We start from the raw sequence: 14,868 nt of genomic DNA, 5'->3' as shown, positions 1-14,868 counted from the left end.
AACTAGGCCCCTGGTCCTCCTCCACTATCGCTCCTCACTCTGTTCTGGGCCTTCTTGGGGCTGCCCTTCAAATACTTGAACCCAGCTGTCCTGGATCACCTGAGAAGTGAAGACCTGTCACCACCTATGGGCCTTCCTGCAGGTCCCCAGGCGTGGGCCAAGCATATTCCATGACTCCCCAGGCAAACACTCCTGGACTCCCTGGGCTAATGGCCACCCCTTGTACTCTGTTGAGCAGGTCAAGGTTTGGGGCATGTCCTCCTCTGCTGCCCAGGAGGGAGCATTAGAGCATCCACAGGGACTTCCTCATTCCCCTCCCAAGTGACTCTGACCATGATGATAAACTTGGATGGAGGCAGGGCCCTGGACTCTCCAGGGACCCCTGCTCCCCCAGGCTTTGTTTCATTTTCCAGTTCTCTCATTTTGGTTGTTTGTTTTAAGTCCTGTTCCCACGGTCTCTGTCCTCTCCCCATGTTTGGATTTGGAAGCTCATGGGCCCAGGCCCCATTATTCACTTCTTTCTCTTCTCTTCCAGGGCCCTCCTGGACTCCCAGGACCCCCAGGTCCCCCAGGTCCCCCAGGCCTCCTTGGGACTTCTTTCTATGACAATAATGTAAGTAATCCCTCCTTCTGCCACATCTGATCACACATAAACACCTGGAACCCTTGCAGGGGGATTGGGGAGGGCCTCACAATTCTGATGAACAGCTTGGCCGTCATCTTGGACAAGATCAAGCCCAGCCCTCCTGGATTCTTTGAGCACTGCTTCCAATCTCTGTCCCATATCTGAAGTAGGGGCAGCTAGCAATCAGAAAGGCCTGAGTTCAAATCCAGCCTCAGACACTTCCTACCTGTGTGACCCTGGGCAAGTCACTTAACCCTTCTTGCCTCAGTTTCCTCATCTGTCAAAATGAGCTGGAGAAGGAAATGGGAAACCACTCGTGTGTCTTTGAAAGAAAACCCCAAATGGGGTCACAGAGAGTCAGACATGTCTGTATAACAATGAACCTCCCACAGTCCTTGCTTGGATAAAGTTAGATAATGTTTGTAAAGCCTTTATTAGCAAAGCCCTGGCACACAGTAGGTAATGGGTAGCCATCACCATTATTAGAGTTTATTCATATCTTCAGGGGTTCAAAGGGTCCATTCTTGGCCATGTTCCCAAAGTGGTACATCTGGATTTCAGGCTGTAGGGACGGAGGAGTGGGGGAGAACACCGGGGATGTGGTTGGCCACAGGGGTGGATTCAGAGTGCCCCCCAGGGCTGGACTGAGGGAAGCCTCAGAACTTGGGGCTCTACCTGGGCAGGTTCTGGGAGGGCCCCTTGGGGTCTAGACTTGCCCTGGCAGGCCTCAGTGTCTCCAACTTCTTTCTGCTTATGCTTCTCAGGAATTCCTCCAGCCTGGCCGCGCTGGGCCTCCAGGATTGCCAGGTAAGGAGAATGGGAAGGTGACTAGATTGCCCCTGGGTTGATCACGGAGGGCTGGGGCACCCTCCACCACCACACCAAACACACACTTCCCCCCAAGCTGCAAAGCCAGGCATTAGCGGTTCCTTTTCCGTTGTCCCAGGACATGTCATGTTGCCCAAATTCAGTGACCTGACCCCTGCTTCTGCCCTTACTCACTCATCTGGCCCAAGCCCTCAGCCATTGGGAGTTCCTGGGGGCCCTACCCCCACCGACGGCTGTGCCATGCTTTGGGCTTCTCTGGGGCATGGTTCCAGAACAGCATCAGCTGCTTGGGCGGTGGTGGTTCCCACACTTCCACTCCCTTTTAAAGATCCCTAGCACGTTGGAGCAGGAGGGGCCTCAATGCTGTCCTGTTGTCACAGACCCCACATCCTTGGCTCCTTCTTCTGGCCTTGTAGGGCTGGCTAGGCAGTTCTTGGGCATTCTACCCCAATTCCTAAACGTCTGTCCTTCTGCCATAGGTTACCAAGGCTCCCCTGGACCCAAAGGTGACAAGGGAGAAGCTGGACCTGCTGGGCCACCAGGTAAGCCTGAATGCATTGTGAGCTCCAGCTGCCCCAGGTGTGGCAGTGCTCACCTCTGGATGGTGGGGGATTTTAGTAGCCACTATCATGTGAAGCATGATGCCCTTCAGGCTGGCAGAGCATGGCAAGACCTTCATAGGCACCTCCTCTGTCACTGCTGGCTCAGGATGGAAAGTGAGGGATGATGCCATTGGTCAGGAGAGGCGGTGTAGGCAGGGGTCAGCAGGAGGCAGAATCAGCACAGACTTAGGGGCGCAGCCTTAGCGTCCTCTCCAGTCAGGGAGTGGGCAATGGCTTTCCTCCCAGGCCAGCACAGGCTAAACCCCTGGAATCAATTCCTGCTCAGCCACTAGTGAGCTGTGTGCCCTGACAATTTTGGGCCTCAGTTTCCTCATCTGCAAATAGTGGGGACTGGTCTCAGTGCCAGCCTCAGAGATAGGGTTCCTTGGCCCTCTGAAGCCCAGAACCAGAGCACAGTAGATCTGGCCTATTAGAAGTTGGCATCAAACATTCCAGAGCAGGGGCAGTGCTCTCCAAGGCTTCAGCCACAGGTTCTAGTGCTGTGTTCTCTGGAGGACAGGTTGGCAGCACCAGCAGGCAGAACTGTGGAGGTTCTGGACCTAAGATCCCCAGGGCACCCAGGAACCAGTGCCTGACAGCCCCTGGGGAGCACCCAGGGAGCCAGTGCCTGATGTCCCCCAGGGAGCACACTGGGAGGCAGATTTGCTGGGGAATGTCCTAAGGCCTGGAAGCTGAGGTGCACGGGTGCCATGTCATTAGGAGCCAGGGGCAGAGTTCTGAACAGACGCCTAGATGCAGTGGGCTGCCTCTCTCCTGGCTCACCCCCTCCTCACTTGGGATCCATTCTCAGCATTGATAATGGCACAGAAATTCTCCCTCAGGGTATCATAGCAGCTCTGCTTGGGCTCCCAGGCTCAGAAAATGTTTCCTCAACCCCACAAGGGCCATTACATTGGCAGCATTTTGGGGGAAATGTCCTCCCTCTGTTTTCCCACAAAGGCTCTGGGAGAAATGAGTCAGGGTTTTTAGGACTGACCTGGCAAGGGCCTGGGGCACCTCCACCAGGACCCCGCTAATGCCCGTCTCTTCTCTCCCACTAGGGATCCTGCCATTTGATTTCAGCACTTTGGTGAATCACATGAAGGTGAGTGAGACCCCCTTCTCTCCAAGGTTGAGCTGTAACTCACCAGGGTCCAGGATGGTGCCAGCCCCTTCCCCAATCTCCCAGGGCCCCAGCTGAAAACTTGGTCTTTGAGGGGAGGAAAGGCAGTTAATAGACTTTTGAGTCAGAAAGTCCTGGGTTCAAACCTGGCCTCCGACATTTACTAGCTGGATGACCCTTGGCCAGTCACTTCTCAGTTTGCTCATCTGTAAAGTGGGAATAATTCACAGAACTCCCAGTGTTGTGCTCTGCAGACCTCCAACACCAGGATTAGTGAGCCCTAAAAATGTAGGAGGGGCATGGACAAAGGACTTCCAAAGCCAAAGGGAGGAGCTTAGGCTTGATTGACTTGAGTCAATGGCTAGGGAGTCATTAAAGTTATAGAGCAGAGGAATGACCTGGTCAGATTAGGGCCCTGAGTGGGGGATGGGTCACTGTCAGGAGATGGGGTGGGGGGTGGCTATATGAGTGTAATGAAGGGAATCAGACACAAGAGATGCTGGGGAGGAAGAGAAGAAGGGGTTTGTGGCAGGAGGGATGAGGAAGACTGGGAAGCCTCAGTCCCCTGGCAGTGGGAGGCATGTCCAGCTTCCCTTGGTCAGTCGCTGTTGGCCTGATTCCACAGAGACCTTCAGGGGAGGTACAACGCCCCCAGCACACATCCCTGAGTGTCCCAGCTCCCTTCACTTGCTGCTTTCTGTTTACAGGGGGAAAAAGGGGAAGAAGGCATGAAAGGGGTAAAGGGTGAGCCCGGCAGTGGAGGATTTTTCAGCTCTGGAGTGCCAGGCCTGCCCGGCCCCCCAGGAACCCCTGGTGCTCCGGTAAGACCCAGCCCCATCCCATGTGTCGCTGCCATGGGTGCTGCCCCAGGGCCTTCCCCTCAAGGGTCAGTGAGTAGGGGGCAGGCAGTGGGACTTCCTGAGGCCTTCCAGGACAGGCATTGTAGGGCCTGATTCTGCCCCACTCCCAGCTCTGGCCCACTGCCAGGCGCTAAGGCACGGCTGAGCACGTCCCAGGCAGGGATGTCCCTCTGGACACAAACTTGGGGAGCCAGACCCCTCCCCTCCTGCCTGAGGCATCCTTCTCAGACTACGTGGGGGGCCATAGCATCCTGAAATAGCCCCAGTGAGGGCGCTGCTGCCCAGTGCCCACCACCAGGCCGTCTATCTCCCAGGCCTTACACACAGTAGACCCTGATGCATGTCTTGAATGTTTACATGACTGCACAAGTATAACTTGTATCAGATGGCTTGCTGTCTTGGGGAGAGGGTGAGAAGGAAGGAGAAAAAATTAGAAACTCCAAATCTTATAAAAAATGAGTGTTGAAGACTAGATTTACATGTGATTGGAAAAAGAAAGTGTCATTTACCCCAAGAGTGGATTAAATTAAACGGAAGTCATGTGCAGAATTAAATCAAGTTATGACCACCTTGGCCACGTGCCCTGAGGGATTCTGGGTAGTGGGAGGGAGCAGAGTATCCCCAGAATAACAAAGGACTAGGAAGACCCAGGGGAATGAGGGAGGAGGCAGGAGTGTGTACTTGAATTGGGCAGGGATGGCCTGCAGACCAGACTTCAGAACCAGCCCATTGACCCAGCAGGCATTTGGTTCTTTGGGGCCCAGAGTACATTTCATGGCTAATTGCTTTGGAGATATGGGGGGCACTACTGTTCCCATCAACCCCTCTGAGCTCCCACTTCTCCCTTTGTTGGCACCCTGGGAGCCCCAAAGGTCCTCTGAGCACAGCCCAAGTTCTGCCAAGGTGCCCACCCAAGGCCCACCTGGTGCCAGCCTGGGTCCAGATAAGATGCCCACCCAGGGCCTGGGCCAGATTCCTTTGGGGAGTATTGTCATCATCATGCCACATGGGCTGTTTGGGACACACCCAGCAGCTGCCACCTGTGCTGGTATTGCTTGTGGAGCTTTGGGGCCATGGGGCCCTTGAGGTGTAGCTGCTTACTGGGCCCCTGACATACATGTGTGCTTCCCTGTCTCATGCTTAGGGTCCCAAGGGAGAGAGCATCAGAGGTCAGCCTGGCCCCCCAGGACCTCAGGGGCCTCCAGGCATAGGCTATGAGGGACGACAGGGCCCCCCTGGGCCCCCTGGACCCCCAGGACCCCCATCATTCCCAGGACCCCACAGGCAGAGTAAGTCTTCTGGGGAAAAGTGTTTTGAGCCAGCCCAGGGGGAGGAAGACTCAGGGTGGGGCTACCTGGATGGGGAAGTGGTCTTCATTCTAGGGCATGCCTGTCTTTCAGCTATCAGTGTCCCTGGTCCCCCAGGACCTCCAGGACCCCCTGGCCCCCCAGGGACTTCAGGGACATCATCAGGGGTGAGTACTAAATAAAAGTCCCCCTGGGCCCCCCCCAAGAACAGGGACCACCCCCCTTCGGGACACTATCCTGAGCCAACTCTGGCCTGCCAGGATGCCCAACCTCAAGCAAACCAGGCCTGGAGCTGGGGTTGGCTCTCAGCATACCCTGGGGTCACTGGCAAGGGGACAGATGGTGCCTCTACCCAACATGGCCCCCCACAGGGCTACATGGGGAAGCAGCTCCGTAAGGTGGCCAGAGAGATAGGTGGAAAGGGGGTCCCTCCTTCCCTGTACCCCCTTGTGGGCCTCCTGCTTTCTCTTCCCCACCGACGCCTCACCTGCTTTCTGGTGGCACCCACATGGTCCTGGAATTGTGTTTCCAGCAGCTGAAAATCTGGACCACCTACCAGACCATGCTTAACAGAGCTCATGAGGTGCCGGAGGGCTGGCTGGTCTATGTCGCAGAGAGGGAAGAACTGTACGTGCGTGTGCGTCATGGATTCAAGAAAATCCTGGTGAGTCCCCACTAGAGGGCTGGGCTTCTGGAGTCGAGGACAGGGGCTGGAGCCCCAGTGAGACTGCTTCCCAGTCACGTGACCATCTCTCTGGCCTCAGTTTCCTCATCTGCAACATGGAGATAATCCTAGTCCCTAGCTCCCAGGGCTGTGGGGAGGATCCAGTCAGACCTTCATTAGAGGTGAAGTTAGCTCTCCTCATCATTCTTCATTAAAGTGCACACTGTGTGTCAGGCCCTGCCCCCAAGAGGTCCCATTCTGCTCACAGCTAGAGGGTCAAGGGTGGAGAAATGGCTGCCTAGGGGGCTTGAGCCCTGCCCCTCTGACCCCAGTGCCAAATATGGAACAATTCTTTTGTTTGCTGGGGCCCTGGGCTCCCCTGTTAAACTGAATCACAAGAGGGGAAGGGGTGGGGAATGGGTCCCCCAGGCTCCAGGCCTCTCTCATATATTCCATGACTTGGGGTATGTTCTTGGTCCTGAGAGAGGCCCCCGCCAAGGGGACATGGAGACCACGGCTAAGCTTGTAACAATGGGGTATCTTCTTTGCAGCTGGAGACTCAGACTGTGCTTTCTCAGGGGGTGGTAAGTGAGAATCTTTGCTTGTCCTGGGATTGCTGAGGGAAAGGGCAGCCCCCGTAGCAGGGACTGAGAGCCCCAGAGGCTGGTGCCAGGCCAGGCTGGGCTCCCCTGCCTTCCCATGGTGGGGCTCGGGGCTGTTCATGCTTAGAGCAGGTGCTCAGACCAGGCGTTGATTCAGAAATCTCTTCCTGGGCATCCAGACACAGACACATACATAGACACAGCTGTACAAAACCACATGATCCCACACAAGTGTATATAATGTGTGCACACACATGTATAGAGGCATGTATGTTCGTGTATGTGCAGACATGTGTGGTCAACTTCCAGCACTGCCAGCAGCCCAGACACAGAGCCTCACTAAGGTTGCTAAGAGGCCTTTATTGCTTCCAGGATAATGAGGTTGCAGTCCTGCAGCCCCCTGTCGTTGAGTATTCACCGGGGAACTCAGCCCCATCAGGCTCTCACATTCAAGATGGCAGCCTCCCCTACCCTCGCCGGGGCCATCCGCACTCCACTGCCAAGCCCTGGCGGGCAGACGACATCCAGGCCAATCACCCACGATTCTCTGATCATGCCAGTCACCACCCGCCTTATCATGGTGTCCATCAGCACCCTCACGACCGCATCCCCAGCTACCATGGCTCCTACACCAACATCCGGCCTGCACCACCCACAGCCTCTCCACTGCACACGCACCATGACTTCCAGCCTGCCGTAAGTATCTGCGGCAGCACCATGAGGTCGCCTCCAGGCGGCTCTGCAGCCTTCTCTCTGCCACAAGTGTGAGCACCCCAGCTGAGCCGGCTGACTGAGCTGGCTCAAAGAGCCAAGCCAAGCTGAGCGCTCCTTTGGCCCTGGCCAGGTGCATTTGGGCTGTGAACTCCATGGGGACAGGCCCAGGTTGGATTGTGCATTGCCCCACAGCCCAGGCACACTCACTTCTGCTTTCTGAGTCTTCTCAGGCTGTTACCTATGTAGGTGCCCCTTGGTTGGTAACCATTTATGAACTGCCTACTGTGTGCCAGGCCCTGGGCATATGTGTTGGTCCATACCCTCTTTGTCACCAACTTGTTGACCAACTGATGGATGGAGGCGGCTCATCCTTGGCTCATGCTTTGCCTTCCTCTCGTTCCAGCTTCATCTCATTGCTCTCAACAGTCCCCAGACAGGCAGCATGCGGGGCATCCGGGGGGCTGACTTCCAGTGTTTCCAGCAGGCTCGCGAGGTGGGTTTGATGGGCACCTTCCGGGCCTTCCTGTCCTCCAGGCTACAAGACCTCTACAGCATCGTCCGGAGGGCAGACCGTAGCAACGTGCCCATCTTCAACCTCCAGGTAGGCGGTTTGCAGGCTTAGGCACAGCGACGTGCCCATCTTCAATCCCCAGGTAGGCTGCTTGCAAGCATAGGTGTGGCAACATGCCCATCTTCAATCCCTGGGTAGGCTGCTTGCAGATGCTGTGGGCTCTGAGGCCCAAGGAGAAAGGCTACATCCAGAGTCACTCTGCTAACAAGGGGACCAGCCTGGACTTGAACTTGGGAATTGTGGTTCCCAGGACAACAGTCTTTTAGGAATCAGCAGAAGCAGCACTGGATTCAGAATAATGGGATCACGAACTCTGAGTGGAAAGGACCTTAGAGGTCATCAAATTCAACCTTCTCATTTTACAGTTGGGGAAACTGAGGCTCAGAGAAAAGTGACTCCTCCAGGGTCACAACTAGAAAATTCCTGAGGCAGATTTGAACCCAGGCCTTCCTGGTCTCTACTGACTATGCTTGTGTGGGTTCTTAGCTCTCAGGTGTGTCCTGGGTGCACGTAGACAGCCAGGCTTGTGGAGCCCAAGGTACCCTTTTGCAGAAACATTCTCTCACCAGAGGAGCGAGTGTGAGGCAAACTCAGAGGAGAAAGCCTGACAAAGCCAAGCTCCCAGTCTCCAGGCTGAGACCCCTGGACCTCATACAACCAGTGTGGGGTAGGGGCTCCTGAGGGCAACGTCTTCTTGATCTCCCAGCCTCTGGGAGGCTCATCTCCAGCAGGCTGGCCAGTCAGTCACTCTCTCCCCAGCCCCCAGGGATGTTAGCCAGGGCCCTCCCGGCAGTGGGACCTCAGGCCTATTGGAACTGGCTGGTTCTGGGTGGACAGACCAAGCTCAGGATCAGCTGCTTCCAGGCCTGTCTGAGCCTTTCCCAATGTCTCTCCTGATATCTCTTTCCCCTGAAGGACGAGATGCTCTTTGACAGCTGGGAGGCCCTGTTCTCGGGCTCCGAAGGCCAGCTCAGGCCTGGCGCCCGCATCCTCTCTTTCGATGGCAAGGACGTCCTCCGGCACTCTACCTGGTGGGTGCAGATCCCTTGAAACCTAATCTTGGGGGAATGGGAGGGCTGAGGGAGGCAAAGTTTATTTTTCAGTCCCTCCTAGCCCTCGAGCACACACTGCGTTTACCCAGTAAGAGGAGCCGGCATCAGGACAAAATTTCCCCAACTTTCCAGCTTCCAAAGTGGGATGTTTTCAAAAAAGAAAGAAAGAAAGAAATGGGGCTTGCCTTTTCTTTCTCCTTCCTCGAGTCCTGGTGCCCACTTGTTGAATTCAGAAGGGGCAGGACCTGGGCATGCTGGGGAGAGGACCCTTTGGGTGGAGCTGAGGCTGTGATTCTGGGGCTCCTGGGGGGAGGCAAACCTTCGCCCCCCCCTCATTTCCCTCCCATTCTCTGAGGTCTTCGAGTGAGCTTCAGAAGATAATTGGGTAAGCCAGGTCCCATGGGAGCTGGGCCCCTGAGTGCACGCTGACATTTGGGTGCACCTTGTAGGCCGCAGAAAAGCGTGTGGCATGGCTCGGACGCTAAGGGACGCCGGCTGACTGAGAGCTACTGTGAGACCTGGCGCACGGACCACGGGGCTGCCACGGGCCAGGCGTCCTCCTTGTTCTCGGGCAGACTACTGGAGCAGAACGCCGCCAGCTGCCACAACAGTTTCATCGTCCTCTGTATCGAGAACAGCTTCATGACCTCCTCCTCCAGGAAGTAGGAGCCCGTCCCTCGCGCTGGGAGTGACTGACGGATGCGGGAGGACAGGGACAGGTTCAGGGAGTGACCAGAGGGGCCCAGGGCCAGTCCCAGACAGGATCTGGTCTGGCCAGCCCGCTCCTGTGTCCCAACTTTTATGTAATCACTGAAGAAATAAAAAGAAGCCAAAGAGTGTATTTTTTAAAAAGTGTAAAACAGAAAGCCTGGTCCTGAAGGTATCTCCCTTTACTCTCTTCCAGCTTCTCCCCCAGCCCACCTCCTCAAGCTCCCTCCCCACATCTGTACCCCAGACACAGGCTGGTCTGGGCTTGGTCTGTCAGACCATACTGGGGGCTGGGTGGGGCATGCCCAGCTCTGTCTGCCCTTCTGTCTTCCGGGAGCCCTGGGGCCCCTCCTAGACACAACTGAGCACCTGGGGTCAGCGTCTTCCAACTAGAACCCTTGGCCAAAGGGTCTTTCCTAGTCGTGATCAGCAGGGGGGTTTGCTGAGGCAGAGGGAAGGGGTTTTCCTTGACCTCTGTGAAAGCTCAACATTGCTGCTGCTGTTCCCCTCCTCCTCTCTCTCTCTCTCTCTCTCTCTCTCTCTCTCTCTCTCTCTCTCTCTCTCTCTCTCCCTCCCCCTCTCTCCCTCCCTCCCTGCCTTTTCCAGTCTCTCTTTGTCTTTCTCTGTCTCTCTCCCTCCCTGTCTCTCCCAGTCTCTGTCTCTTTCTCTGTCTTTCTGTCTCTCTCTCTGTCTCTCTTTCTGTCTCTCTGTGTCTTTCTCTCTCTCTTGTTCTCTGTGTCTCTGTCTCTCTCCTTTCCTGTCTCTCCCTGTCTCTCTCCACTCCTCCTTCACCTCCCCTCTCCACCCCAGAACATGAGCTTTCTCTCTCTGTGCCTTTACTGTACGTGATGGAATCCTCGTCTCCTTGACAGGTCCCTCCCAGAGCTCTTGGTGTCTTAGTACCTTCTGCCCACATGGGCAGGGCCCTCCATCTGTGCTCCCATTATCCCCCAAGCTCTAGGTCCAAGGAGCATTGTCAGGGACACGAGCAGCAGTTTCCCCCATATGTCCCTGGGTCCCTGTGAAGTCTCTAACCCCACCCAGACATGGAGGGCATGAACAGAGCTGTGCATGCTGCATTAGGATGGTAGTTATCCTTCCCTTTGCCCAATCTAGCTGCCTTCATCCCAGAAGCAATTCTGATGACCACCAAGGTTTGTAGAGGACTTTCCTTCCCCAAAGAGGTTCAGAGAGGCATAACATAAGCAGCAATGTCTCCACTTCACAGATGAGGAAACTGAGGAAGCTGGGTCAGGTGAAGCAACTTGTCCACAGCGCCAGGAGGGTCTCTGAGTTAGCAGCAAGATGGCAAGCTCTGGGGACAGCTTTGGGGACAGCTTAGGGCTCAGTACCAGTACTCTCTCAGACTGTCTCAACCTTGTCTCCTTGGCAGGTGCCTCTGAGTTCATGGGCATACATGGAGGCATCAGAGTGTGCCTAGCAGTCATATGGGGAGCAAGTTGGTTACTCTTGGTAGCCCAAAGATTCCCAATGTGGGACAGGGTCTGTTGGTTTGTTTGGAAAGAAAGCCATTAGGCCCAGTTATTAGAAAGGGAAGGAGGAACCCAGCCACCATGCCTGCATTGTGGGCATCACAGTGTGCCATGAGCCATGATCCCTGAAGAAAAATCTAAGCTGGTGCCCTGCCTGGCACAGTCCTCATTAACCTGAGCTGCTTTCCAAACCCTACTTCCCCAAAGGGATGAACTGGGTTTCTGGGGCTCCCTGCAGCTCTGCTTCCCTCTCTTTGCAACTCTGGGAGGGGGTCTTCTGGAAGCCTCAGGCTGGCAGCTCTCCTCTCTGGTGGCTGGCCACCTCCCTGCACTCTGGCTTCTGCCTACATGGGCATACCACCTGCCAGTGACCTCTTTGTGACGCTCTCTGCTCTACTCCCCCCCCACCCAGAGTGGCCTTGCCAGAGAGTCCTGACTTCATTGCCAGCCCTTGAGTGCCCAGATCAGTGTCCCTGTTGGGAAGGCTGAACTGCCCCTTGTTCTCTCTGCCACAGTTGGGAACCAGCCACCCTGACCATTCTGGGCCAGTGTCCTTTCTCCTGGAGAGGTCACTGTGTGGACTCAGTCCACCCATGACAGCTGAAGAAAGCCCTGGGGTTCCTTTATCCAGAATCCCAGGCTTTATGCTAGAACTCAGAGCAGTGCCTCTAGCAATACCCTCAGGCACGTTTCTACAGGAGGGAAAGCTGAAAATGTCAATCTCACCTTGTTGGCTTTTCTGTGAGCAGTGGTTGGGTTTCATTATTTTAAAAGATGGACTTTTAAAAGCTAAGGATGGGAGCAGGTGACCCCAAAGGGATGGTCAGCTTCAGGTGGTTTCATTGTAGGGGCTCCAGCTATCAGGAGCAAAGGGAAGGGAGTCAACTTGCATCTGGGCAGATGTGAAGATTTACTGGTAGGGTCCTGGCCTAGGCCTCTTGGGGGTGGGGGGAGAAGGCAGACAAACACCCTGCCATCTGGGCCGAGACCTGGTCTTGAAAAAAATACAAATAAGAAACAAAATATTTTGCCTCTGATAGAGCAGGCAGAGGGTCTGGGATCTGGGAACCCAATCATTAAGGAGGGGTGCAGATGAGCCTAGAGAATGCTTTCTTTTCAAGAACAAGAATCAGGCTGGGTTGGGGTGAGATTAAGGTGCATTTCTGTGGCTTCCTAGATCGCGCAGTGTTCCTTCTCATTCCCATTAACTGCTGGAGTCCAGAGGAGGCTGCCTGCAGCCCCAGTGTGGTCACCCTCATCTGCCACTTCTGTCCTGGTAAAGTGTATGCCAGAGTCAGGGTATGGGGCCATGAGGCCCTCCACTTTGACCCTCACTTCTTGTTCCCATGTTGCGATTTGTGTAAAGACTCGAGAAAACAGCCCAACCTTCGTGTTTTAATGTCTGCTGTACAATGTCTCAGGGATGCCACCTGAAATCTGTGGAGGGGTGTGTGTGTGTGTGTGTGTGTGTGCGCGTGTGCGTGTGTGGATGTGTGTGTGTGTGTGTGTATGTGTGTGTGTGTGTGTATGTGTGTGTCCGTTGTGGGCTAGGAACTGAATAAAGGAAAATATCTTCTTTTCCGTGCTGGTGTGTAGTTCCTGCCGTGCCTTCACTTGGGTGTGGGGGTGGGGTTGGGGGCAGGGCCTGCAGGAGCTGCACTGGGGTCGTCCAAGCTTCCAGCCAGAAGGGGCCTCGATTGGCCATCTGTCCAGCACACCTGACCAAGGACCCTCCACATCATCTCCGCTGAATGCCAGCCGGCCTCTATCTAGAGCCAGGGAGTGGGGCCCTTGCTGTCTTCTGGTGGGGAGCAGCTCTCCCAGCTGACACACAGCCCATTTCTACCTCAGGGCAGCTTTCACCCCCTGCCCCTACTCTGACCTAGTCCATCAACCCTCTAAGGCCTGCAGGTCCCTGCCTTGTCCTGTTTTCAGACAGAATATAGGTGGCCCCTGGGAGGTGAGGTCAAGGAGGCTTCTGAGGTCTATCCAGCCTGAGATGCCAACAACTTGGTTGGTGACCAGATGATCCCCACTAGAATCCTCCCTTCTCCAGGTTGAATGTGCCAGTTCCTTTAGCTGATGAAGAGAATAGCCCCCATTTCTGTGTTATTCAGAACCTACTCTTCCCTTCTTCCTTCTGTCTGGTTAGAGGACCTCCCCTCTTACCTCAATGAAGATAAACCAGGACCGCCCCCCTACAAAGCCTCTGCTCCTCCTTGCTCTGGCCATTTTTACCTTGGGGAGGGGGCATTGTGTGTGTGGGGGGATGGGGGTGGGGTTCTTCTTGCCAGGGCCAAGCCCTCCTGCCCATCCTCTCATCCCTCCTTGAAGGTTTCCCCTTCTAGCCTCCTCCCCCTCCCAAGAACCGCTCCCAATGCTCTGGTTCCTCCCCTCCTGGTCTACACACAGGTCAATCCTTAACAGAATAGCTGCTTGAACTCTGACAGGCCTCTTAGGTCCAGAGTCCAAGAAGAAAATCCTAGAAAAGAGCTTCCTGCCCTCCTGTCTCAGTCCCCACCTTCCTCAGTTTCTTCAAACATGGCTGGCCCAGTCAGTGCCAGTCCTTAACCAGCTGCTTAAGTCATGTCTCTTCTCAATCTTCAATCATCTTAACCTCTCCACAACTTGAAATACTCTTGGCTTCCTCCCTCCTTTTCTCCTTCCCTCCCTTCCTCTTCTTCCTTTGTAAAATGGGCATGACATCAGCACCTCCCTCCCAAGGTGATGAGCATCACATGAGGTCAGATTTATGAAGCACTTAGCACAGGAGCTCACTCCTTTCCCCTTTTCTTCCCTCTTGGAAGAAGCCCTGCACCAGTCTGTGTCCTGTCTGCCCATTCATTGGCCATCCTGTTCCTTGGCCCATCCCCCAGGCCCTGGCTTGGGTCCTGTTTTCTCTTCACCCTCCATGGGTGACCTCACAAGGTCCCATCTTTTTCTCTCTGGCTCCAGTTTTACACTAGACATTTCTCCTTGGCTGCTCCATGGGCACCTCAGACATGACCCCTGAAGTGGCTCATTCTGTTGCCATACAAACCACTCCTGATTCCACCTTCCACCATCCCACCAATCCCCCAAGTTCATGATGCTTTGAGTACCTGTCTTCGCCCTCCCCCCAGCACCCCAATCTAGCCCTTTTCCAACTGTCCTGCTCCCATGAAGCCTCTTCCATACATTCCCCCCTTTCTCCCAGCCTAGACTTTCTTCCTTTCCCCAATGCATTCTTCGGTGTAGTCAGACTCAGACAGGAGTGAATATCCCAGGGCCTCAAATTGACTTAGAAAGTGAATATTGTCTATGTTGCATTGTGTGCTTATTTGTTTTAACGTGTCCTGATTACATTGTGGTCTGGCTTGAACACTTCTGCCTATGCCAAGATGGCGGCCTTCCACTCGTAGGTGAGGGGCCAAGCCCAGGTCTACCCTTCACCACCAGGACCTTCTGCCCAATTCGCCTCCTCAGAACCCGGGCAAAGACGACAGCTCCCATCACTACACTTCCATGGGGACCAAGGAGAGGTGGGACCTTCCCCAGTGGGCCCACCAGCCCACACCAGCCCACACCAGGACAGACTGTTTCCCTTTCCTTCCTGGAGTATGGGTGGAGGAAGGAAGAGAGGAGCAGCAGTTTCTGGCTTTCTGGGATTTTGTGCCCAGAGGGCACTGGGCTGCTCCTCCCTCCACAGGCCACTTCAGATTTTTAGGAAGTTCCCACAA

The 14,868-nt window shown here is 55.1% G+C and overlaps 1 protein-coding gene across 5 annotated transcripts in view; it reads left to right on the top strand.

Annotated features, from left to right (window-relative positions):
• COL18A1 (collagen type XVIII alpha 1 chain) overlaps positions 1-9,800 on the top strand; it is a 132,160-nt gene extending 122,360 nt beyond the window's left edge. For 4 of the 5 annotated variants that reach the window (XM_072640825.1, XM_072640824.1, XM_072640822.1 and 1 more), the window contains 13 exons: positions 536-613; positions 1,390-1,432; positions 1,933-1,995; positions 3,117-3,160; positions 3,886-3,999; positions 5,183-5,327; positions 5,439-5,512; positions 5,878-6,009; positions 6,561-6,593; positions 6,984-7,307; positions 7,729-7,926; positions 8,812-8,927; positions 9,398-9,800. In XM_072640825.1, coding sequence (XP_072496926.1) covers positions 536-613; positions 1,390-1,432; positions 1,933-1,995; positions 3,117-3,160; positions 3,886-3,999; positions 5,183-5,327; positions 5,439-5,512; positions 5,878-6,009; positions 6,561-6,593; positions 6,984-7,307; positions 7,729-7,926; positions 8,812-8,927; positions 9,398-9,614 — 1,581 coding nt within the window. In that variant the 3' untranslated portion in view covers positions 9,615-9,800. The remainder of the gene's footprint in view (positions 1-535; positions 614-1,389; positions 1,433-1,932; positions 1,996-3,116; positions 3,161-3,885; positions 4,000-5,182; positions 5,328-5,438; positions 5,513-5,877; positions 6,010-6,560; positions 6,594-6,983; positions 7,308-7,728; positions 7,927-8,811; positions 8,928-9,397) is intronic. The other variant, XM_072640821.1, reaches the window with a different exon arrangement.
• The last annotated feature ends 5,068 nt before the right edge of the window (positions 9,801-14,868 follow it).

This window comes from Notamacropus eugenii, chromosome 2 (assembly GCF_028372415.1).
Source record: "Notamacropus eugenii isolate mMacEug1 chromosome 2, mMacEug1.pri_v2, whole genome shotgun sequence".
Classification (NCBI taxonomy): Eukaryota; Metazoa; Chordata; class Mammalia; order Diprotodontia; family Macropodidae; genus Notamacropus; species Notamacropus eugenii.
Note: the sequence above shows the minus strand (reverse complement) of the source record. Positions and strands in the feature narration are given on the sequence as shown.